General features: G+C 50.1%; 1 protein-coding gene and 1 long non-coding RNA gene across 13 annotated transcripts; one reads left to right on the top strand and one right to left on the bottom strand.

Annotated features, from left to right (window-relative positions):
* Positions 1-881: 881 nt before the first annotated feature.
* On the top strand, positions 882-21,928 carry KCNIP2 (potassium voltage-gated channel interacting protein 2). Of its 12 annotated transcripts, none has more exons than XM_036898833.2 (10): positions 882-1,257; positions 18,007-18,102; positions 18,974-19,027; positions 19,680-19,804; positions 20,205-20,274; positions 20,448-20,518; positions 20,650-20,757; positions 20,924-21,028; positions 21,164-21,226; positions 21,655-21,928. In XM_036898833.2, exons 1-10 carry the CDS (start codon positions 1,185-1,187, stop codon positions 21,751-21,753), a joined length of 864 nt encoding a protein of 287 aa, XP_036754728.2. In that variant the 5' UTR covers positions 882-1,184; the 3' UTR covers positions 21,754-21,928. The 12 variants fall into 12 exon arrangements, with proteins under 12 accessions (XP_036754728.2, XP_036754730.2, XP_057362227.1 ...); XM_036898835.2 differs by having other exon boundaries at positions 21,526-21,928; XM_057506241.1 differs by lacking the exon at positions 882-1,257 and adding an exon at positions 14,879-15,000.
* Positions 10,604-19,695, bottom strand: LOC130684625 (uncharacterized). Its single transcript, XR_008998990.1, has 4 exons — positions 19,511-19,695; positions 16,974-17,034; positions 15,667-15,714; positions 10,604-15,041 (listed from the first exon to the last, which is right to left on the bottom strand). It is a non-coding gene; the product is annotated as an uncharacterized LOC130684625 (long non-coding RNA).
* Positions 21,929-24,536: the final 2,608 nt, after the last annotated feature.

Here is a 24,536-nt window from a genome sequence, read left to right as displayed (position 1 = left end):
TTGGTGGGAAAGGTCAGACAAGTAGGTCAGTCATTTAGTAGCCATTCCTGGAAGCTGGAGGTAGCCCAGTTCCATGATAGCCACTGACTTCAGAAAAGCAGCAAATCTAAGGGAGGGGGGTCTTTCTTCCTTACTCTGTATCTTCATCTGGGTCCTCAGACCCTTCAGTCGCTCCCCATGCTTTCTGGAAAACAAAAGCATTCTAGGACAGGGCAGGTGACAGAAGAGAGAAAGGCAGGAAAGTTGAAAGAAAAAAAAGGGAACAAAAGAGCAATAAAGTCTTAGGAAACTGTCCTCGGTCACTTTTTTTTTTTCTTCCCATTTGGCCAGCAGGAGTCATTAGATCAGGGGGAAAGGCACCCTGAGAGTCAATGTGGCCAGGAGACAGGGTCCTAGATTGGGTGAGGTTGGGGTCCTTCTGAGAGAAGATGGAATGGTAGTACACTGGCCTGAAAGAAGCCTGTGTTAGAGGCTGAGTTAACCTTCCCTCTGCATCCTCAACCCTCTTTACGCATGGTGGGCACTGGTGGGGGCCACAGAGACTCATATGTGGGAGGAGAACTACAGGAAAAATAGGGGCTGACAGGAGACTGGTGGAACAGGGAACTCAGAGACAGAACCCCGACCAGTGCTGACAGTGGAGGAAGGAGTGAGTGCCAGAGCTGGGGGCGGGGTTTCCTCACAGTGGGGCCTTTCTGGCCCGGCTCCCTCCACCAGCAAGATCCAAGGCTTCAGGTTTTGGGGCTAGTGTTGCTGGAGAGCCAGCCTCCCTCCCTGCACTTCCCCAGCTCACCCTTTAACCGGGTGCCTCCCAGGAGCTGCAAAGAGGAGGGAGTGGGGGTAGGGGGAGCCAATCCAGGAGCCGAAGGGGGGAGGCGGCGGTGACAGCCGCGGGGAGGGGGCGGGCGAAGAGAGGCGGCTTGGCTCCGGCTCCGAGCTCAGCTCCGCTCTGCCTCCAGCTCTGCGCTCACCTACTGTCCAAGCCTCTCGCTCCTGCTCCTGGACCCCCGGGTGGGCCCTAGACCCCGGCTGGGTCCCCAGACCCAGCTCCAGCCCGGACTCTCTCGGTCCCCAGCCCCAGCAGCGCGGCACGCCGCCAGGGGGCGCCGTGTGAGCGCCCTATCCCGGCCACCCGGCGCCCCCTCCCACGGCCCAGGTGGGACGGGAGGGGGGCGCCGGGGGCCATGCGGGGCCAGGGCCGCAAGGAGAGTTTGTCCGATTCCCGAGACCTGGACGGATCCTATGACCAGCTCACGGGTAAGTCGTTGACTCAGGATTCGTGGGAGGAAGGGTAGATTACATACCCCCAGACCCTTAAGTCTCTTTGCCTTGGCTAGGCCCTTCCCCACACTCTGCCCCATTCTCAGGTACCCTTCAGGCTATTCCGGGCAGCAGGACACTGGGATTCAAAGCCTTGGGCCCCACAGGGGTGGAGGGGGGCAAGCAGGTGGGCAGGTGGGGAGAAGCGGCAGGTGGGGGTGTGCGTGACAAGGCTAAGAGGGTGTCTGGAGTGGGAGGTGTTACGTGTGTGAGCTTCTGTCATTCTTTGTGTGTGTCTCTGTGTGTATATGTGTATGCGCCTCCCACAGCTGGTTGCCATGTGCCCTGAGCTTGGTGACAATCAGGGTAGTGTGATTACGTGTGGCTGTGCAATTGCATGATCTCGCCTGACGTTAGAGATTGTGTAGGACCCTGATTGTACTAATGAAGTTGTTTTGACCATGCATCTCTATTCTGTCTGCAACTGTGCTTTGAGTGTGTGAAGTGGCATATGACAACCAGAATGTGTCAGGGCTTCATTTTATGGTGGTATGTCTCTGTAAGATTTTCTCACTATGAGCCTCCTGGGTCGAGCACTTGTTAAAGTGAGTTGTGCTGTGTTTTGTGATTATGCAACCATGTAGGTTATGTTGGTGTTTGTTACTAATTGTGTATACCTTCACGTGGTGATGGCTGCTGTAGGGCTCTGTGTCAATGACGTGTCTTACCTTGCTGCCTCTGGCTTCTTGGTGCAGAAGGGGGTCTTAGTGCACACAACTGCTTCCCCATATTCTCCACAAATAGCTCAGGTGGACCTAAGGAGGGACTCAGGTGTCCAGCTGCACAGCCTGGCTCCCAACCAGGCTTCTCTGGGAGGCTTTGGTTAGTGCTGGGTCAGCACTCCCCCAAAAAACTACTCAGAGATCATTCTCACAACCTAAGCACCTTCAGCCCTCAACAACCCTCCCAGAACATCCAAACCCAGAGGAAAGCACATCCTCTTGCCTCTCCTCCAGACAACAGAAATAGAAGCAGTAGGCCTGGGAGGTGCCATGTGGCTACCCCTTATAAGAGTCCCCCCAAGCTACTTTGCAGCCCAAGTATCCTCTCTCTGCCACACTGGGGAAGTATGTGAGACCAGTATATCTGTGTCTGTGCATATTCCTGAGTTTGACAGGCAGATCCATGGGTTTGGGTGACTGTGTCACCTTGTGTACATTTTCATGTATTTGTGTTTCTATTTCATTGTGCAGCCTGCCCAACAGAGAACACCACAGAGAATGGGAAGAGGGAGACTGTCTCCCTGTGGTTGAAACAAGCTGGGGAGGTGGAGGGATGCCATGATCTTTGTCCTGAGGGGAGTGAGGTTGAGACTTGGAGATGGGAGAGAGGACTAGGGTGTAATGCCTTGAGAAATGACCCTACTCAGTAACCCCTGGGAGGTCCTAGTCACTATGCTGAGACCCCCAGAAGGGGGAGCCCTTCCACTCAAGCAGACCCCAGGTGTGCCCTAGTTGTGGCTCAGACCTCCTGGATGGAATCCAAAGGTCCAGCTGTCTGAACTCTGTTTTCCGCTATTCAGGATCCTTGAGAGTAAGTAGTATGGGCCCCAGGGCCCTCACTGGCACCACATTAGTCAAGTATTTGCTTATAGCTTTAATTGATTCTCCTCTTTACTGTAATCATCTCTTCCCCACTTAGTTATTTGAATGAGAGATCGGATGAAGGTGAGGAAGCAGGTATGGAAATGTGAGTTCCAACTGTGCATGACTTATGCACTCTGGGCCTCACTTTTCTCATCTGTAAAATGGGGAGTGCTAATTCTTGCCTGCCTGCTTCCCAAGAGAAATAAAGGTCAAATGTTGACAAGCGTCAAGAATCCTGTTCCATGTCAGCAGCATCTTCGCTGTAGATGCTACTCCACACACAGCTTGTAGAAATAAGACTATCAGTTGCTCTCGGTTAGAAGGAGGGGCTTATTTTATAGAGGGAGACAAATCGGGTTGGATCGGCGCCGTTGTTAAACGAGCTGGCGCTCCGAGATATCAGAGATGAATGAAGCCTGAAGGGGAGTCCTTGTCCGCGGTACTGAAGGCTTGCTCACGGCCGAGGTGCGGTCGGGCCACCCGAATCCCCAAAGTTCCTTTTCTGTGGCAGGCAGGATTCCTGGGATCGGACATTAGGGTAGTCTTTAGCTCCCGTCATTCCAGGCCTGACAGAGAGGGAGCCCTAAAGTCATACCTCTGGGCATTCTCGGCCACCTTCGGTCCTCACTCCCACTCCAGGCTCAAACAAAGCTGGGGAGACTTATGGGGAAAAGAAATCCGAGTGCCACCCCGCCCCGCATCTAAGCCTTCCGGTCTTCCCGGCCCTGCGGGCCTCTTGGCACTGCGGAGGGGTGGGAAGAGGCAGCAGTCAACGGCGGTCCCGGCCCAGCCAGAAGCAAAAAAAAGGACTGGAGACGATGAGAGAGTTGGGACCTGGCTGGCCAAGGTCTGAGCTCGGTCCTTGCGTCTGAAATCTTCGGAGTCGCGTTCCTCTGGCCATGAAGGTGGTTCCCCGGACTGGTGCGCCCCCATGTGGTCTTAGAGGAGCCTTGCTTGCGGAGCTGATTCGATGAGTGTGTACAAATCAAGTGCCAAGATTTGCGTGAAGTTTGGAGGTGACTCTCGCCTCGTGAACGTAGGATTTTCAACCAAAATACAGGGTTCCAGTGGGAAGAGTGTCTCTCCTACAGTCTTTCCAAACTGTTTGAAGGCGTCGGTGGAAGGGTTTACTTTGATCATAAGTGATAGGAATGAGTCCGGAAGGGGGTCAGAGCCAGGACCAGGAGGAAGGGCCTTCTCCTTAGTGCATTTGGTTAGCAGTCAGTGTATGATGAGGGAGTCTGTGAACCTGCCTGAGCAGGACAGGGACTCAAAACTGAAAAGGGATTCAGAGCCAGGATCCAAGAGACCAGTAGAAGCACATCCTGGCTGCCTCTTTGCCACCCCCAATACATACTGGCCAGGTCCTCCTCTTCCCTCCTGCCCGCTCTCCCGCACTGGTCCAGGAAGTATGGAAGTGTGGGAAGTTGTCATGACAACTACGCCCTCTTACCCCGTAGCACTTACGGGCCAAAATGGGAGGAGGGGACGAAGAAGGGCAATAAAAGATAAGGTCCATTTCCCCTCTAGCTCCTTTCTCAAAATTCGTGGGTGCCACCCCCTTCACCACAAAAATCCAGAAAACGTTCCCAGAGAAGGCTGTGAGGAGAGTCCGCGCTGCCTTATCCCCTACCCCGCTCCAGGCGGGGGAGGGTACTTAAGATGAAGGGGCCAGAGTGAATTGCCCTCCCGCGTCCGGGAGAAGGGGCGTGGACGAGGCTCCGCTGAGGACCTGGTGCTGCGGGGCCCGCCCTCTCGCCCAGTCCACGCAGGGCTACTAGGGCGGGGGCGGAGACGGGACCGCCCCGGGTCTTGGGGGCGGGGCTTGGCCACTGAGCTCTTTGCCGAACCATGAACCGATGCCCCCGCAGGTGCCGGAGCCCGTTGGGGCAGGCAGCGCGATCCCTCTACCAGCTGGTGACTGGGTCATTGTCGCCAGGTATGAGGAAGGGGCTGGACCCCTCAAAAAGTGAGCCAAGTGGGGTAGGAGACTTACAGAGGTGGGGACGGGAAGGGCCATTCATAGAGATGGAGGGAGTAGGATCCCGCAAAGAAAAGGGGTTTAAAGGGCAAGACACCTGACAGAAGTGGAACTAGGGTTTGGTAGAGGAGATAGAGATCTTCAAAGAAGAAAGGAGAGGGATAGGCATGGTCCTCCACAGTGGTGGAGGGGTGGTGGAGGGGGCTGACCTTTTCACTAAGGGCAGAGTTGGGGGGCCTCAGTGGATATAAGGACAAGGCTTCTCACAGGGTTAAAAGGAAGAAGGTTGCAGCAGAGCAGAGAAAAGGCACAACCATTTACTAAACTTCTTAGTTTAATGTGATCTTAAGATGACTGGAGTCAGTGTCCAGATAGAAAAATTGCTGAGGTGGGACTGGACTAATATGAACTCAGTGAGTTCATACATGATGGAATGGAGATCCTTGTATGGCAAATGGGTTGTATGTCACTGTTTTGTCTCTCTGGGAGTCTGTAATAAAGAAGTTGAGCATTTCCAGGGATTGCATATCCCTGGGATTCTATGATACTGAGAACTACAGGTACCTGGAGTTCTATGCCTTACAGTTGGGTTGGGGGTTACTGAGGCACACTAAGTTAATCATGTAGCCTTCACAAGGTTGTATTTTGATGTGGAATTTACATGTGGATTGTGGGTATATACCATGGGACTACTGAGATTTGTGCATCCTCTTCTGGGTTTTCTTAGGACGGCCTGGGCAGGACCTACAGAACCCTGCATCCCCTTCCCACCTGGCCTGGGAGACCAAAACAATCTAGCCTGTAGCATTCTGGGATCTGTAGTTCTCTGGCCCTCTCCATGGTATCCGCATGGGTCCCTGGAATGTAGGCAGGCTCTCTTTGCCATAAGGCTTCCCAGAAGGAGGGGAGAGGGGGCTGAGCCAGATCCCTGCTTGGAAATCTCTTGTGAGGCATGTGCCCCGGCTACTCCCTTGCCTCCACCACTACCAAATCCCCTGCTTGGACCTGTCTTCAGTGACAGATGGCTGCAGCCGGACTGGGCCAGCTCTCAATCATAGCAGGCGTGACTTCCAGGCCCCAAAATAGCCCCAAGGCCTAGGGAGGTCATTAATCACCTGATGCAGCTGGGGGCTGCTGTGTTTTGGTCTGACTGGGGATGGAGCAGGGCTCAGGGACTGAGAAGAGGGCTCTGGGGTCTTCACTGGGTGAGCAAGGGCAGACAGGAAAGTGGGACAGTTGCTTAGGATGGATTCCTGCATAAGGCAGTGTTACTCTGGTTTGAAATGTGGGAAGTAAATGACTAAAAGGTAGGAATATCTCCGTGGTAAGGTATGCTGGACTTATGGGGGCGTACATAATGCCTCAAGATAGTTTTTGAGTCCTCATTCTGCTTGAAGTGCTTCCATTAAGACTGCACTCCTTTGGATAAAGAGCCAAGTGACACAGGGATGCTTGGGGAGGACAGATCTAAGCAAGTTTCTCATAGGGCCTTGAGACTTGAGAGGTCTCTGGGGAGAAGGGACAGCCTGAAGAACAACTCACTTTTACTTCTGATGGACCATCCCACCAAAGGCCTGGTTGATTTGGAAGCTTGAGTCCCTGTGAGGTTGGATCAAGGTCTCTGAAGGTTGAGGGCCCAGGGACAAGGCCACTGGTGGTGAGATTGTCAGTCCATCTGTGAATCAGCAGCAGAGAGCAGGGAGTTACTGCTGTGCTGCCTCTTTCAATCCAAGCAGCCTGGCTTGGCCTTCAAGGCTCCATGAATCTGACCCTTTTGTTTGGTCTTATCACTCACAGCTCCCCCAACACAAACTAAGCTAGTCACCCAGGATCCCTTGATACTACCACACACATTGGAGAGACAGCCTAAGAGAGCTGGCAGATGGTTGGTTCTGGTTCAAGTCTTGATCCATTCTAGATCATCTGTGTTAACTGTGTGGAAATCACTTCTGTGAGCCTCAATTCCTTTATCTGCAAAATGAGTATACTACTTCTCACTCTGACCATGTCAGCTGTAAACAACGGAATAATAGACCCTCCAGTTTATTATAAGGACTAAGTGAGATGATACATGTAAAGTAACTGTAGCTTTGGGGGAAGTGTGTTCCCAGCCTGGGGTGAATAAACTGGTGTGACTGAAATCAGTCAAGGTAAAAGCTAGATTATGAGAAACCCTTTTATTTTCATAATGAGGCCTGGCTCTGGCTGTGTTGCCCCCTCTTGTCGCTGCTCTCCCGCCATCCCCTCCAGCCTGGTGCCCAAGTGCCAGACCAATTATGCAGCAGAGGGAAGGAGAGAACAGTCTTTCTCCCGGACTTGCCCCTAAGGTTTCAAAAAGCTGTAGTGGTATATGGAAATAGGCTAAGGCCAGGCAGGAGATTCTGGAAATTTAGTGCTTTACACCACAGTAACCATGACACAGATGTGCCCCCTAAATATCTATCCCTCTGTTGACATTTTAACCATCCTTTAAGAACCAGCTCAAAAAATACCCTCTCCAGGTTTTTCCTGGCCTTCCTCTTAGAAAGCTTTTACTATAGCTCATTTCATGGCCTACCCAGAATAGTCCCTATCACATAGGAATGCAACAAATTTGTAGGCACACTACAAATATTTTTTGAATGAATAGATGCTTTATAGTTCTCAGTGAGCTGTCTCTTTCTACCCAGTGGAAGCCAGAACCCTGTTTGGTTCACCTTTGTTGCACAGGCACCAGCTCAGAACCATTCAGTTTGTATAGCTCTGTTTTTTTTTTTAACATCTCTGCCCTCATGGAGCGTGAAATCTAGAGAAAACAGGACAAGTCCAGAAAGATCGGGGTTCAGATCTGCATTTTCTGTTAAGTAGGTGACCTTGAGCAAATCCCTTTATCTCTCTGGGCTCACCTCATGAATAAAAAGGGCACAAATACTAGTCATTCTTTCTGCTTCAGGGTTGTCTTGAGAAGCCATCAAGATAACATTGTGAAAATGCTTTGTGAATGGTTAGGAGCTATAGGAAAGGGGGGAGTGTTTTGTTACTAAAATGGTAGCAAACATTTCAGTAGTTACTCTAACAGTTTTCCTTGTATTAATTCAGTTACTCCCAGCAACCATATGAAGTGGGAAACCAAGGTACACAAAGGTTAAGAATTTGCCCAGCTAATTGCAAGTTGCAAAGCTGGGATTTCAACCTGCAAAGTCTGGCACCTTGGCCTACACTATCACCTACCATGCTATGCCTCCTGCTTTTACGGGTCTGACTAATAACAGTAAGGAATTAGGTGCTGAATTTTGAGAGCCCAACAATGAGTTCAGTAGACATTCAGGTAGCTAGGAGCCCACTGAGGGCTGGAGGCTCTGAAGGGAAGGAAATTTAAGCTGCCTCTAAAGGATAGATAAGAACTGTAGGACAGGAGAGAAGGTAGGGCATCCAGACAGAAGAAATAGCAGGAGCAAAGGCACAGAGATGGCATTGAATTTGGTGTGTTTGGGGGACAGTGAGGAAGCTAAACTGGCTGACAAAAAAAAAAGGGATCTGCTGATGAGGGTAGGGGGAAGGGTATTAAATGTCAGGTGTGGAATTTGGACAGCAATATGGAGGTATTTGCTGTTTTTATTTGTAAGTCTGTAACCTCTGAAGTGTTAAAAAATAAAATTCATCCAAGTAAATTTGAAGATCTACTTGGCTTTTTTAAGTTATTCATGAATGGGGCAGCATCCCCTCTAGCAAGTAGAGAGAGACTCCAAGGAGTTGTACAAAATGAAGGTTTTTATAGCTGGGGCAGGGGATGGGGTGGGTAGTTATTAGCAGAATTGAGAAAAAGGGATTATTTCAGGCCAGTTCACTCTTTCTTAGGGGAAAAAACAAGGTGGATCATATGATGCAGATGACCTCTTTTTAAAATTTATTAAAGTATCATTGACATACAGTCTTATGATGGTTTCACATAAACAGCACAGTGGTTCAACATTCACCCGTATTATCAAGTCCTCACCCCCTCCATTGCAGTCACTGCCTATCAATGTAGTAAGATGTTACAGAGTGATTAAGTATTCTTGCTGTACTACTGTCCTGTGACCTACCTATATTGTGATTTCAAATTATAGTGTTCCGTAATTCCCTTCTCCCTCCCCACCTACCCTCTCCAACTCCTCTTTAGAAACCACTAGTCCCTTCTTGGTGTCTATGTCTATTGCTATTTTGTTCCTTCTGTTTTGTTTTGTTTTTATACTACACAAATGAGTAAAATTATTTGGTATATGTCTTTCTCTGCCTGTCTCATTTCATTGAGCATAATACCCTCTAGATCCATCCAGCAACCCATGTTGTTGCAAATGACAGGATTTCTTTTCTTTTTATGGCTGAATAATATTTCATTGTGTATATGTACCACATCTTTATCCATTCATCTATTGATGAACACTTAGGTTGCTTCCATATCTTGGCTATTGTAAATAATCCTGTGATAAACATAGGGGTGCACATATCTTTTCGAATCAGGGATCTTGTTTTCTTTGGATGAATTCCTAGCACTGAAATAACTAGGTCAAATGGTATTTCCATTTTTAGTTTTTGAAGAGCCTCCATATTGCTTTCCACAATGGGTGAACCAATTTACATTCCCACCTGTAAGTCTGGGGAGAGGAAATCCCAGGGCAACATACCTCTAAAAACCGAAATCAGTCAAAGGGAGAAATAAAGTTTAAAATCTGTTTATTGCTCACAAACTGCAGTCCTGGGCCATCTCTCTTTCCTGCTCCAGCAGAAGCAAAACCTGCCCTCCCCTCACCTCTTGGGTACAGATAAGCCCTCCTTGCCCAGATAATTACCCATTGATACGGAGATGAACTTCTCTCCACCCCTGAGGAATGATGCAAATGCACTAAAGCCATACTTCTTTCCACCTTTGAGCGCCTGTTGATATGCAGATATACTAAAGCCAGGCAAGATATTCTGGAAATATTACAATTTTACCTACAGTCCTCCCCTCCAGAAATCTCACCTTACAATTTACTCATTCCCCCTCTTCTGACCAAACTAATGACATACAATAGCAACAGCAATAAAATCATGATGATCCTCAAGTCAGAGGATTCAGCCTATGCAGATTAAGTAATGTACTTTACAGCACAACCTCTCACTAAGCACAAAATGTTTCTACACTTGTTTACTCATTTCTAACAATTATGCTAGATTACTCACAAAACTTTTACGAAACATTAGACAAAGTCAAGCCTCTCTTTTAAGCATTTTTTTCTCGACAACAGCAACATAATCACGATAATTCTCAAGCCAGAGGATTCAGCTAGGTTCAAAGTACCATGCAGATTAAATCCAAAACTTGTCCATTCCAGCCATCACACGGCAGCTGCATCCAGGGGACACATTCAGGACACAAGGACTGTAGAAGCAGATAACTGTGATTGTGGGGGGCCACTTTACTGTTATTACAGGAATACACAGGAGGCCAGCTTCAGGCTTTTTCCCCAAGGTGCCAGAAGAGACAGCCATTGCCACTCCATGTGTCAAAATGTCCAGGGCCATGTTCATTTATTTTTTATTTTTTATTTTGGTATCATTAATCTACAATGACATGAGGAACATCATGTTTACTAGACTCCCCCCATCACCAAGTCCCCTCCACATACCCCTATTACTGTCTATCAGTGTAGTAAGATGCTGTAGAATCACTACTTGTCTTCTCTGTGTTGTACAGACCTCCCCATGCCCCCCTCCCACATTATACATGCTAATCCTAATGCCCCCTTTCTTCCCCCCGCCTTATGCCTCCCTTCCCACCCATCCTCCCCAGTCCCTTTCCCTTTGGTAACTGTTAGTCCATTCTTGGGTTCTGTGAGTCTGCTGCTGTTTTGCTCCTTCAGTTTTTTCTTTGTTCTTATACTCCACAGATGAGTGAAATCATTTGATAATTGTCTTTCTCCGCCTGGCTTATTTCACTGAGCATAATACCCTACAGCTCCATCCATGTTGTTGCAAATGGTAGGATTTGTTTTCTTCTTATGGCTGAATAATATTCCATTGTGTATATGTACCACATCTTCTTTATCCATTCATCTACTGATGGACACTTACGTTGCTTCCATTTCTTGGCTATTGTAAATAGTGCTGCAGTGAACATAGGGGTGCATATGTCTTTTTCAAACTGGGCTGCTGCATTCTTAGGGTAAATTCCTAAAAGTGGAATTCCTGGGTCAAATGGTATTTCTATTTTGAGTTTTTTGAGGAACCTCCATACTGCTTTCCACAATGGTTGAACTAATTTACATTCCCACCAGCAGTGTAGGAGGGTTCCCCTTTCTCCACAACCTCGCCAACATGTGTTGTTGTTTGTCTTTTGGGTGGTGGCAATCCTTACTGGTATGAGGTGATATATCATTATGGTTTGAATTTGCATTTCTCTGATGACTAGCGATGTGAAGCATCTTTTCATGTGTCCATTCACCATCTGAATTTCATCCTTGGAGAACTGTCTGTTCAACTCCTTAGCCCATTTTTCAGTTGGATTATTTGCTTTTTGTTTGTTGAGGTGCATGAGCTCTTTATATATTTTGGATGTCAACCTTTATCGGATCTGTCATTTATGAATATATTCTCCCATACTGTAGGATGCCTTTTTGTTCTGTTGGTGGTGTCCTTTGCTGTACAGAACCTTTTCAGCTTGATATAGTCCCACTTGTTCAATTTTGCTTTTGTTTGCCTTGCAGGGCTATGTCCATTTTATTCTTAATTGCTGCACCTATCCTTGCAACACATGTCTAATAAAGTGGGTGTGCCTTAATTGCTCTCAATCACTGGCGACAGGCCATAGGCTGCAAAGAGACATTCTAGGCCCCTCTTGGTGGTTTGCTGATCTGCACAAGGTGCATGACACTTCTTCCAGAATTGGCTGACTTCTTCAAAGGTCAATGGCAAGCCCCACTGACCAGTTACAGCCCACATTGTCTTTTGTCCCACGTACACCAAATGCTGATGTAGCCATTGGGTCACATCAGAGGCAGGCTTTCCTTTTAGGCAGCACACCTGGGCCAATGCATCTGCTTCATTATTCCCTGGGGATACCAAAGGCAAATGGCCAGTCACACGATATATGGTAGATGTCTGTGCCACACCACTCCATGGCCTTTGGGTCCAGTCTATCACCCACCCAGTGGTGAGTTAGGTGATTATTACCTTGGTCAGAGCTTTTCCGGCAATGGGCTCTGTAGCCAGCAAGGCATGGTACAGAGCAGCCAGTTGCTTTTCTGTTAAGATGTACCAGACCTTTGCTCTTTTCCATAGTTGTGACCAGGCTCTAGCCGGCAGCAGAAGCAGCAGCAGTGGCAGAAGCAGTAGCCTTAGACTCGGGCCACAGGGCGGGGTCAGCATGGCCAGCAGTGGTGTATGACCACACGAGTGTAGACACATGTCCCTTGGTGCAAGTGACACTTCTCCCCATCATTTCTTGGGCAGCTCTCCCAAACATTGCACTCATTTTAACAGATTTCAGGTTCAGAGGAACCCTGCCGACTGTGCCAGATGTAAGTCCAGGGAGAGGAAATCCCGGGGCAAAATACCTCTAAAAACCAAAATCAGTCAAAGGGAGAAATAAAATTTTAAATCTGTTTATTGTTCACAACTGCAGTTACGTGCTGTCTCTCTTCCCTGCTCCAGCAGAAGCAAAACCAGCCCTCCCCTCTTCTCTCAGGTACATATAAGCCCTCCTTACCCATTGATATGGAGATGAACTTCTCTCCACCCCTGAGGAATGATGCAAATGCACTAAAGCCATACTTCTCTCCACCTTTGAGAGCCTGTTGATATGCAGATGTACTAAAGCCAGGTGAGATATTCTGGAAATACTACAATTTTACCTACACCACCACACATGACCTTTTACAGAAGGTGGAGAAGGTGCACGTGATGGATTATCTTAATGACACTTATCAGAAAATTCCTGCCTGATGACATTTTGGGGGGAGGTTGAAACTGTAATCATGTTTAAGTTTTAGGCCCTGGTTTGGTGACTTGGCTGAACAGAAGTGACCATGTTCGGCCTGTGTCTTTTTTAAACAATTGTTTGAGAAACCAAAAGCAATCCCTGACTTGACTTCTTTCCAGAGGAGGGATTGGAGGGGCAGTCTGGGGATCAAGCAAGCCTACCTGCGGCGTTCCCTCCTTCCCAGTCCTTTCCACACCTTCCATAAATTTCGGGAGGTGGAATGAGAAGGAAGGGGTTAAGATATGAGATAGAAGCCTGACCCCCAGTGGTAGCCCTGTAGAACTGCAGATCAGGGAACCTCAAATGAACCTTAGGAACTGGCCCCACCTACCCCACAATGGGGGCTAAGACACACTCATCCCAGAGCTGGACAAGGGGTAAGGGCTCCCTCTGGATCAGTTCTCCTAAACTGAGCCTCCTGGGTGAGTGAGCTAAGAAAGACAGTTTAGTGTGGTGGTTTAGAGCACAGGCTCAGAGTCAGACTGGGTTAAACTGAGGTTCTGACACTGATCTTGGAGACTTGCTTAACGTCCTGTTGCCTTAGTTTCACTGCCTATAATGTGAGGATAACAGTACCTCTTTCACAGGTTAATTGTGAAAATCCAATATAATAATGTCTGTAAGCACATAGAATATAATCTAGCGTTCAGTGAGTACTCAAGGTTAGCCAGCTGTGGCAGTAACTTAGGCTCTTATCTTCTGGCTCACTGTTTCTGCAGGCCTCCCCCCATCCCCACCCCCACCCCCACCACTGAAATACATAGACACACACACACAGACACACACTCCACAACCACCACCAGCAAGGACCTGGGAAGATGGGGGAATGGCTACAGGAATGCTAGAGAGGGTAGGCATGGGTGGCTCCCTTGGAGGGTTCGGACTTCCCTCCTACCCTGGGCCTCTCCATGAGCTCAATAACAGTTCCCAAGGAGTAGGCAGGGCTTTGGCAGCTCCCTTGAGAGGCCCCAGCCTGGAGGAAGGGAAGAGCACAGTCCCTCCTCCTCTCCCAAGGAGCTTGAGTCTCTTGTTCCCAAAAGCAGCTGCAGTAAGTTCCCTTTCCAGGGGGTTGTGATATGGTTAACTGGCCTTTCTCCTGCCCTGGCTATTGGACCTAATCCTAACCTCCCTTGGGCCTCAGTTTCCCTGTCTGTGGTCTGTGGAAAGAGATGCTTCCCCCTCACAGTCTCCGTGGCAACCACGATCGATGGTGGTGTCCTCCTGACAGGAGAGGTCACTATCTTCTTCCCCTTATATTCTCATACAGTTGCATGCAGATGCAATTACACAACCACCAGAGACTCATACTCCTAATTATAGGACACATCCATACTACCAATCTTCAGACCCAACTCCTTACTAAAACATAGACACCTCATATGCTGTATATACTCAGAAGTACTCCAAAACCCTCTCACACACACATACCACAGACACTCAGGTCACAAGACACATACCTAATAAACAGATGCACAATCATGTGTAAACAAATACCCAGACACACAAAAGAGACACATATACCCCGTACAGACAAACAGGAATATATACTGAGAAAACACCCAGACACCCAGAACATATTGTGACCATGCATCTATTTCTTATACACGTGCAGCTCATAGTTTCTCACAAGCACACAGCACCCTCCCCTGCCTTCTCCCTAAGCACACCCCCTTCCTCTACCCCCTTCCTTTGGCACAGAACAGCCACAGGGTGTTTGGAGGAAGCTGTTCTTAGGGATAGAGGCAGGTTACTGCCTCCTCCTCTGGCCTGACCCATCTTGGTCCATATCCTTCACTCCAGAGGCTGCCGAGGAGGAGATCCAGTCCATAGGCTGGATGAGGAAGAGGCTGTGGCTGGGAGGCGTGTGGAGCAGGGGGTGGGGGGGGAGAGGGAGGAGATCCAGGGAGGGAACAGAGGAGGGAGTCTGCAGGCGGTCCTACTCAGGCTGGGGAGCCTGAGGGGGAGGTGGTGTGGGGAGGGCAGCTGTTGTCTGAGGCTCAGCTGGTGGGGGCCATGCCCCACGCCCACAATGAACCTGGAAGGGCTGGAGATGGTTGCTGTGCTTGTGGTCCTCGCTCTGTTTGTCAAGGTCCTGGAGCAGTTTGGCCTCTTTGAGCCTGTGTCCTTGGAAGGTAACCCACGTGTCTGGGCTGCTGGCTGGAGGGGCACCTCCCTGCAGTGTTGGGGTGGGGATTACTATGATGTTATGACTGGGACAAAAGTGAGCAGGTTAGTGATTGGATAGGGCATCTGGAGAAGTGAGGAGGGTATCTGGGGGACTGGGTGTCAGAGGGAGGTGAGAGAGAGCCAGGGGCAGGGTGTTTGGGGAGGTGAGGAGGGGTACTGCATGGGAGGACTGGGTATGAGATGAGGAGAATCTGGGGGGCATAAGAAGAGGTCTGAAGACAGGTAAGGGTATGTGGAATAGAGGACAGAGGTTCCAGGGATCCTAAGAAATGACCAGATTCCTGGGGAGTCCTTTTGGAGCCAGGAGCCCCCAACAGCTCTGAAGATGTGTGTGACTCTCCACACCTCCACTGTTGCACATGTAGTTTACAGAGTGTGTGTGGACTCAGTGTGTGAGAGATACAGGGAGAGAGATGGGTTCATCGGTGAGAAAGGAAAAGCATGTGACTGTGTGAGCCTGTGTATGTGAGAAGGTGGGTGTTTGGCTTTGTGAAATGGTGAATGTGACTGTGCCTGAGGGGGACAGGTTGTGGGGCTGTGCCTCTTTGTGTATAGGATTGTTGTTTGGCTGTTCCTAGAGTTCCCCAAGGGTATACCCATGAACTCCATACCCAAAGCTTGGGAAGGTGGTGGGTTCTTAAGGGACAGAAGCAGGAACACTGTGAATAAGACATTTATAATTAGCTCTGGCAGGAGAGTGAGGGGTGGCTCAGATCAGGGATCCCAGTTCCTCCCAGGACCCAAGGCCAGAATGGTCTCCAGGGCCTAGACATTTTTGGGAATGGGAAATCAATTCTCCAACCCACCTCAAAGTCAAGTGGGGAGAGTGATATTGGAGGTAGAGAGGGGAACATATTCTGTCGCCTCCGGAGAGTTTTGGCCTATCCCTCCTCTTCACACCAAGAACTATGCAGCTGCATAGCATGGCTATCCCCCAGTTCCACCAGGGACAAGAAAACAGGCAAGAACCATGATAGGAGGGATGTAGGGTAGACACCTGGGAGAACTGAAAAGATGTGAGGGGAGCTAGGGACAAGAGGAAGGTTCATGAATTGCCTGCTGTAAGGTACAGTACAAGCAGAAAACTCAGCCCATGCTTAAACCTCTGCTGCATTTTTTGGGGTGGGGTGAGGAGCAGGGATTGGCCCTAGATGAACTGGGGTTCACCCAATCTTGAAAAGCTGAAGTCAGTTGCATTCTAATGTGCCATCCCCTTCAGACTATTTGGTTGGAAGAGGGGTCATCCAGGAAACCCAGGTGTTCTGTAGGCTGAAGGCAGCCCCTTTTTCTTCTCATCTTCCAAAGAGGCTAGAAATGACTGAATCCTGGGAGTAGGCAGGGGGCCAGGTAGGATGTGTGTGACGAAGGGGAGACTGGGAGAGGCGGGGGAGCTGCTCTTCAGCCCGGTGGGTCGCAACTACACTGGGCACAATCCGGCTTCAGGAAACCAAAGTCTGAGCTAATGGAGCCCTGGGCTGGGGGCCAGACTGCCATCGATCCCTCACTCAGCCCACCCTCTCCCTTCCAGCTCTCCACAGCTGCGGGCGGGGGGTGGGGTGGGGGGTGAGGACTTGTGGGAGGAGGAGGCAGCGTTGACAAAGCTGTTTCCTCCAGGAGCTGGGCCTGGTCCTGAGGGTGGAGCCTGGCTGGAGGGGGCGAGGTCTGCGTGGGAGTAACCAAACCCCGGAGTTGGGGCCCGCCAGGAACCGACTGAGGCCAGCTTAAGTCAGTATGTCAAGTCTGCTGGGCTCTGGCTCTGGAGGCTGGAGGTGGTTGCAGCAGGGCGACTGACACACCAAAGCGGTAGATCTTACTGGTGTGTAATTAGAGCTGTTAGGACACGTGTAAATAAGGGGAAATGAGGGGAACCATGATCAATGGTGTTCTGGGTAACCCCACATTACACCAGAATACTCACCTCAAAGGTCTGTTATTGCTTCAAAGTTGGAGATCATTTCACCATCAGAAAGTAAGCCATACTGGAAAGGAGTGGAAAGGGACAGACTTTTAGGGTGGATGAGTTTGCTAATGAGGAACTGTTCCACTGGCAGGAAGGTTCTAGGTGCTTTGGAATTAAGGGTTATAGGGAACAAAGGTGGGTTTACTCAGTAATACAAACCCAGTCCTGTGGATGAGGTGCAGTCTTAAGTATCTGGGTGCCATGGCCACTTAGGTCACTGTGACATGGGTATGTGTCATGGTGACCTTGATATGTGTCATAATGTTTTAATGTCAGTGTGTCATAGTGTTGTTAACATACTGTGTCACCGTGTCCCAGGGTCATTGAGTGTTCTTGAGTGGTTCTATCATGCTGCGTGTAAGGTGGCCTGTATGGGTCCTCATATGTGTGTGTCATGTTTGCTCTGGGTCACATTTGTCTATGTTTGTATTAAGGAGTACTAGGTCAAAGTGTGTGCCTGTGTGTATGTATGTATTGGGGCCTGCTTAATTAGGCCATTGGGTGTGGATGTTTTATAGGGTATCAAGCTGTCTCCGTATGGCATCCATCACTCTGTGATTTATCATTCTGTGTGTTGCTATACACACCTGTCACTGTATGTGGGTGTGTGTGCGAGAGGTATTCCTACCCAGGCAATCCTTGGGTTGGATATCACCCTCAGAGGTCCAGCCATAGCAATGGAGCCAAGGGCACTGGGTCAGCAGTGGCCAATGCCTGCCACCACCACCCCACCTCCCACACCTAGCCAGCCACTTTGCTGCCGCTGGTTGTGGCTCGTTACACAAGGTGCCCGAGCTGCCTTGGTGGACTTCCCATGCCTGTGAAACCCACTGGGCATCCCTAACCCAGCCCCAAATACCTTGCCATTCCCCCCAATCCTCTATCAATACCCACCCCCTATCTGGGGTTGATTTGTGATGGTGGGGAGGGTACAGGGAACGGAGGGACCGCGGGGGTTAATGTGCCTTCCTGGGGTCTTCTCTTTTCCCAGGCCACCCTCCAGGCCCCACTAAAAAAGCGCTGAAGCAGCGGTTCCTCAAGCTGCTGCCGTGCTGCGGGCCCCAAGCCCTGCCCTCAGTCAGTGAAAGCAAGTGCCTCTCCAGTGCTTCCGGGGGCGGGGCCGTATGTGTGGGGTGTGACCAGTGCGAGGCGAGCGGGTGTGAGTGTGAGACCAACGTGGCCAGGGTTGGCTCTGTTTGTGTGTGTGTGTGGGGGGGGCCAGTGTGGCCAGGGTTGGGTGGGTGCTGGCTGGCTGAGTGAAAGGGCGTGGCTACAGTGAGATGTGTGATGTGGCCAGTTAGGGGGCGGGTCCCGAGTGTGGGCACTCACCCTCCTGCAAAACCCGCAGGAGCTGAGTATTTGGGTGAGGCCAGTGTCGGAGGGCTGAGGCCTGGGCCTGCTTTGGTGCGGCCAGTGTGGTGGGAGGAGACCAGGCGGCCGTGAGGGTCTGTGTGTGGCTTAGGTGGGCTGCCGCTGCTCACCCCGCCCCGGGCATGTTTTGGGCCCCACGAAGTTTGTTGTTAGTGCCACTGGATGGATGCAAGGTGCAGAGGACGGAGCCCGCCTTCCTCCAAATTCCAAGATTTGAGGTTTCTAGTCCCAGCCTGGTCCCCATTAGAGTAACCGCTTTGTTTCCAAGCCTCATTTCGTCAGTTGAACCTTTTATAAGTTATATAGGCCCATATTGTGGTTATTATCTGAGAGTATCGTTGTGTTTGATTCTGCTGGGTCCCACGTGGGGGTAGATTCAGAAAAAGAATAGGCGTGAATCCTGCAAGGATGTGTGAATGGGGTCCATTTCGTGTGTCTGTGCCCATTCATTACGTGTGCCTTTGCGCGCGGGGCTGCGGTGGGTGCGTTGTAACACGTAAGTGTGAGATTTGCTGCGAGTGTGAGGGGCGAGTGTGTCTGCAGTCGTGTGGTCTTCCACTTTCTTGGTGACAGTTCACTCCCTTCAGCATTAGCCGTCCCAGCCTCCCTCCGCCCCCACAGACCCCGCCCGCTGGACCCAGGTGACTTACTCTCCTGGTGGGAGCGTGAGTGGGGGACTTCGGGAGCTCGGGGTGGGGGCACTTGCCTGGGGACTGGATGTAGGGGGCTGGGGCGGGCCTAAGATGGGGCGGAGGTGGGGCCTTTGCTAAGGCTTTTACTTGGGGCGGGGTCAGGGTTGGGGTCCCGACGGGGCTTGGCTGGAGCTGGGTGGGGCATGGCTCCGGCATGGCTGGGATAGGTGGGGCTTGCCTGGAGGGAAGGGTCTAGGCACGGATCGGGCACTGCAAGATCCGAGCTGGGCAAATCTGAGTTGGTCTGGGAAGGATCAGAACTCGGTCCCGCAGACGCTCCGTCTCGAACCCATTTTTTTCACTCTTTTCTTTCTGGGACAATAATGTGGCTTGGTGCCTTTCCCTTCCACCAGGGATGAAGGGCCCATGGGCCAGCACCGAGTCGGACCTCTGGCCCTGGGGCCAGGCCCAGTGATAGACTTAGAAACTAACCGTCTTCTCTCCTTGCCTTGATGTCCTCCGCTCGGGTCCAGGGAACTGGCAGACTGGTCTCCGGTGTCAAAGCTGGGGAGGAGGATGGTTGGGTCGGCAGTTTTTGAAGAGGGTTCGAGGGGGCCGGGCCTGAGGCGCGGCTGTCCCCACTCCCCACTGACCCCTGCAGACAGCGTGGAGGATGAGTTTGAGCTGTCCACCGTGTGTCACCGGCCCGAGGGTCTGGAGCAGCTACAGGAGCAAACCAAGTTCACTCGCAAGGAGTTGCAGGTCCTGTACCGGGGCTTCAAGAACGTGAGTGCAAAAAGCGAGTGGGTGGGGAGACGGGTGGAGCAGAAGGGGCGGGGCCTATCCAGAACTTTAAGGAAAAGGATGGACTGGGTGCTTTGAGGAGTATGAGGGAAGGGGAGGAGGAGGGAGAACCCCTCCAACCCCTCCTCCCCCGTAAACCTAACTTCTAGTGGGCAGTTCTGGCAGGTTTGAGAAGGGGTGGAGCCTGTAGATTGGCCTGTTAGTTCCGTGGGGGTTTTTTTTGGACGGGGCGGGGGAGCACTGGAGATAAGGTTTGCCTCCCACTAAAAGAACACGGTAAGCCTGGAGGCAAGATTTTCCCTCTCTCTGAGAGTCTCTGGCCTGGAATGGGTGGTGAGCAGGAGTTTTGTCACTGTCCTCAGTCTGGTCTCTCCCCACCCAGGAATGTCCCAGTGGAATTGTCAATGAGGAGAACTTCAAGCAGATTTACTCCCAATTCTTTCCTCAAGGAGGTGAGGGTACAAGGTCTGACAGGAAGCGGATGCCCATCTCTAGGCAGAGTCTGGGAGAGAGTTCTGGAGGGGCTGGGAATGCCAAGGGATAGAGGGGTTTGGGGAGCCCCACGGAAGTAGGAAATCCTCTTCTATCTGGAAGCCAGGCTTACTTATTCACACTTATCCTACAGACTCCAGTACATATGCTACTTTTCTCTTCAATGCTTTTGACACCAACCATGATGGCTCCGTCAGTTTTGAGGTGAGCTGGAGGAGGTGGGCCAGGGAGGCCTGTTTCCTGGGGCTTCAGGGCCAGCATCCACAGGCCAGACCCACAGAGGGGGTTGGATGAAGGGGATCTGAAGACACAACTCTGCCCCCTCTCCTTCCCAGGACTTTGTGGCTGGTTTATCGGTGATTCTTCGAGGAACCATAGACGACAGGCTGAACTGGGCTTTTAACCTTTATGACCTCAACAAGGATGGCTGTATCACCAAGGAGGTGTGAAGAGTTGGAGTGCTTGTATGTGTGTGGGGTGCAAAGGGCCCATGGGAGGGAAACATGACCCACATGTACATTACCAGCAAGGGGTGAGGCCTACCCTAGGCCTCCTGGTTTGGAGGCTGGAGGCTCTGAGGAGGGATCCTCTTCTCTCTTGGTCTAACAGGAAATGCTTGATATCATGAAATCCATCTATGACATGATGGGCAAGTATACATATCCTGCACTCCGTGAGGAGGCCCCAAGGGAACACGTGGAAAGCTTCTTCCAGGTGCTTGGGACTGGATAGGCTGGAGGGTCCTGGAGTGAAGGGAAGGAGGTGAGGTCCCAGCAGGGAACTGACCGAGTTGTACCTGCCTCTCTCCTGCCATCCCTCCTGTTCTCCCTATCTGACTACTTTTTGCAGAAGATGGACAGGAACAAGGATGGCGTGGTGACCATAGAGGAATTCATTGAGTCTTGTCAAAAGGTACAAGCCCCTGCCTTCCACGTTTGCCTGGTCTGGACTCAGGACCTGATTCAGTGATATACAAGAAGGCTCCTTTGGGCTGAGTGCCATCTCCCTAACTCGACCCCTCTTCCAAGTCCTGTTCCTGTACAACTTGGGGTATCTGTCCCTTCCCAACCTCAGGTTTCTCTGGGTGTCTCCTTTGCTACATCTCTGAATGTCCCCATTTATGACTCAGTGTCCCTTTCCCTGTCTCTGACAAGCTCTTTTTATTTCTCTCTCTCTCTCTCCAATCTGCCTCTCTCACACCATGGCTACAGGACGAAAACATCATGAGGTCTATGCAGCTCTTTGACAATGTCATCTAGTTCTCCAGGAGAGGGGGTCAGTTGTCCTGGGGGGACATGATCTAGCCCTAGTCCAGGTTGACCTCACCCTTCTCTTTCCAGGTCTGTCCTCATCTTTGCCCTGCCCTGGGGGCTGTAGGAATCCAAGAGCCTTGGGATTCAGTGGTCCAGATTGCTGGAACTGAAGGGGCCAGGGAGTGAGCAGTATGTTCCCAACTCCTTATGGCTTCCATTCCCTTCCTGCCTGACATTTAGCACTGAGAGCACCCCTGCTATAGGAAAGGAGTGGTTCTCCAGTCCTACCCCCACTCTAGAAACCATAACACTAAACAAAATCTCTCCTGCTATGGTGCTTCCCCTGTCCTTAATCTCACAAACAGGGATCTCACAAACAGCCTTCTCAGAGAGGCTGCTGTCCTTGGCACTGACTGGCCTTGCAGACCGGGTCCTTTGAGTCCTGTAGGAGGTGGGAAAGAATGTAGAGGATCTTAGGAGGTGGCTGGGGTAAAAAGCAGAAAGGCCTGGAGATTGTCAGTGAGAGCTCAGGCATGCCAGACTATAGCTTGGGACTCTAGAGGTCTGCCACCCCAAGCCATCAGAATATGATTTCCCAGGCTCTTCAGAAGACCTTGTCTCCTTGAAGTGCCCCAGACACTTTCCATACCCTCCTCAGTATCCCAGGAGAGCCTGGATTCCTGATGTCTGGCTCATTCCTGGAATTCTTCCTTTCCTTCCTTCCTGTTTGTGTGCTGCTGGTGGGGGGAGATACCCTGGCTGATACCTTCCAAAGGCCTAGCCTACCCTCTCTGATGGCTACAACTTAAGTTTTCATTTGCCATTTCCTCTAGACTTGGAGGCACAGAGTGAGTCAGGGATCATCGAATGGATGCCTTAGAAGAAAAGGGAAAGAGAGAGGCAGGCATAGCACCTGAATCCAGTGCAGGGGCATTCAATACAGTCTTTTACCTACCCAGGCTCTATTCTAACCCCCCTACATAGCCTCCTCAATTCCTACCTAAGGTCTCTTCTTGTTATATTCAATCTTTCCAGAGATGCCCTGAATACATCTAGAAGGCAGGGACCGTAGGGCCCAGGTCCCACCTCATTGTCAGCACCCCTGTCATGCTGCCACCCCTTAATATGCTTGCTTTGCATTTTTGGCTCCTCTGTATATTTTGTAAAATAAGAAATACACCAGATCCAATAAAAACATAATGGCTATGCATAGGCTACTGTCTCTGCTTTTTTTCCCTCCCACCCCACACATATCACAACGCCTACATATGTACCTGTAACCTTTTAGATTTCAAATAAAGTGCCTCTCTTTCTCATAGTATGGCCAACCCTTGGCAGGAGACTGAGACACAGGTTCTGGAAGGGGTGGAAACCTACCTAACCTTAGGGAGAGAGGTCCCCATGTGAATCTCTCTCTCACATCCTTAGAGGAGATGAGACAGGCTATTGATGTTGCAAAGACTGTGCGAAGCCAGATGTCTTCAGCTATACAAGTTGAATCAAGAATTTCTAATTTGCAGACATCTCAGTTAATCTCAAAGTGCTTTCTTTTGAGGTGGGAAATCCCCTTTAGTTCCTAATGGAAGTTCCCTTATGTAAACATCCCAACCTTGCCTCCAGGATGGACATACATTTGTATCTATACTCCAGCCAGGAACAATGAAGAATCAGATGGAGTGGACCACAGGTCACCATGGAACAGGTGGCACAAAGGGTAATAGAGACTTTCTGTGTTGGGGTGGGAACCTTTCTTTGTTCTGCACCTGAAGAGCCCTTTCTTTAGGGCACCATTAGGTGGTGACTACAATTCACCATGCATAGAAGGGGGATCAGGCTTTCTCTTCCATCAGTGTACACATTGACAAGGTTAAGGAGGGGTATGGTGTCTAAGAAACAAAAATTTATTTCCAGAGTCCAACATTTTGTCATCTGTGTCTCCTCTTTGTATCATCACAACTATTTACTCCTTAGGTCCTTGTTTCTTTGGGTCACAACCCCTCTTAAGGATCTGATGAACGTTGTGAGCCCACTGTCCAGAAGAAAAAAAATGCACACTTTTCCATATATTATTGTGTCCCTGAAGCCCATCTATGGGCCTTAAGTTAAGAACCTGTGATCTAGTCTACCTCTCAGCCTTTCATTATACAAAACAAGAAACAGGCCTAAGGAGGGGAGAAGAACTGCTCAAGGTTACCGAGTGAGTTTACAGAGAATTGAGACTAGCCCGTCTCCCAAGTCTGTCCAGGGTGACTTGGAGCACAGTAAAGATTTGTGTGTGAAAGATGGGTGCTGTGGATGTCATGCATAATCTAAATGAGTGACACTGTTACAGGCTATCATGGTACTCTATACTTTTCCTTTCTGGCACTTCTCACTTTGTAACCATATATTTACTTGAGTGATTATTTGACTTCTTTGATACATTATAAACTCCTGAGGGCTCTTTGAGTGCCTGGACTCGGTTTTTTTGCCCCTCACCATCCTATCTTCAGAGCCTGGCACATAATAGTATTCAATAATTGTATGAAAAATTGTATGCTTGGATGAGTGAGCATGGTGAGTAGGGGTATATAACTGGGTTAGATATAGAGACAGTTTGTGTTATAGGGTAGATCCAACTTTTAAGGAAAGTTGCAGTCTGAAGCTGAGAATTTCTAGTGAGGTGAGAAGTACCCAAGGCCAAGGCACACTAAAGGGATCCAGAAGAAAACTCCAGCAGGTTGGCATTCAGATAACTTTTTTCTGACCATTGGTTGGATTCTGAATGTTGTCAGTGGTTCCATGTCAGAATGTTCTTTCTTGCCTTACAGTATTTCATACTCTTCTGTTTTCTCTTACCTCTCTGGCCACCCCTCCCTTGCAGACTCATCCTTCTCAACTGGCATTCAAATCCTTGATCCCTATGGCTCAGATCTGAGCCTCTTCTCCAAATCACATCCAATCCCATGGCTGTAAACACCATCTCTATG

This window comes from Manis pentadactyla, chromosome 8 (assembly GCF_030020395.1).
Source record: "Manis pentadactyla isolate mManPen7 chromosome 8, mManPen7.hap1, whole genome shotgun sequence".
NCBI lineage: Eukaryota > Metazoa > Chordata > Mammalia > Pholidota > Manidae > Manis > Manis pentadactyla.
Note: the sequence above shows the minus strand (reverse complement) of the source record. Positions and strands in the feature narration are given on the sequence as shown.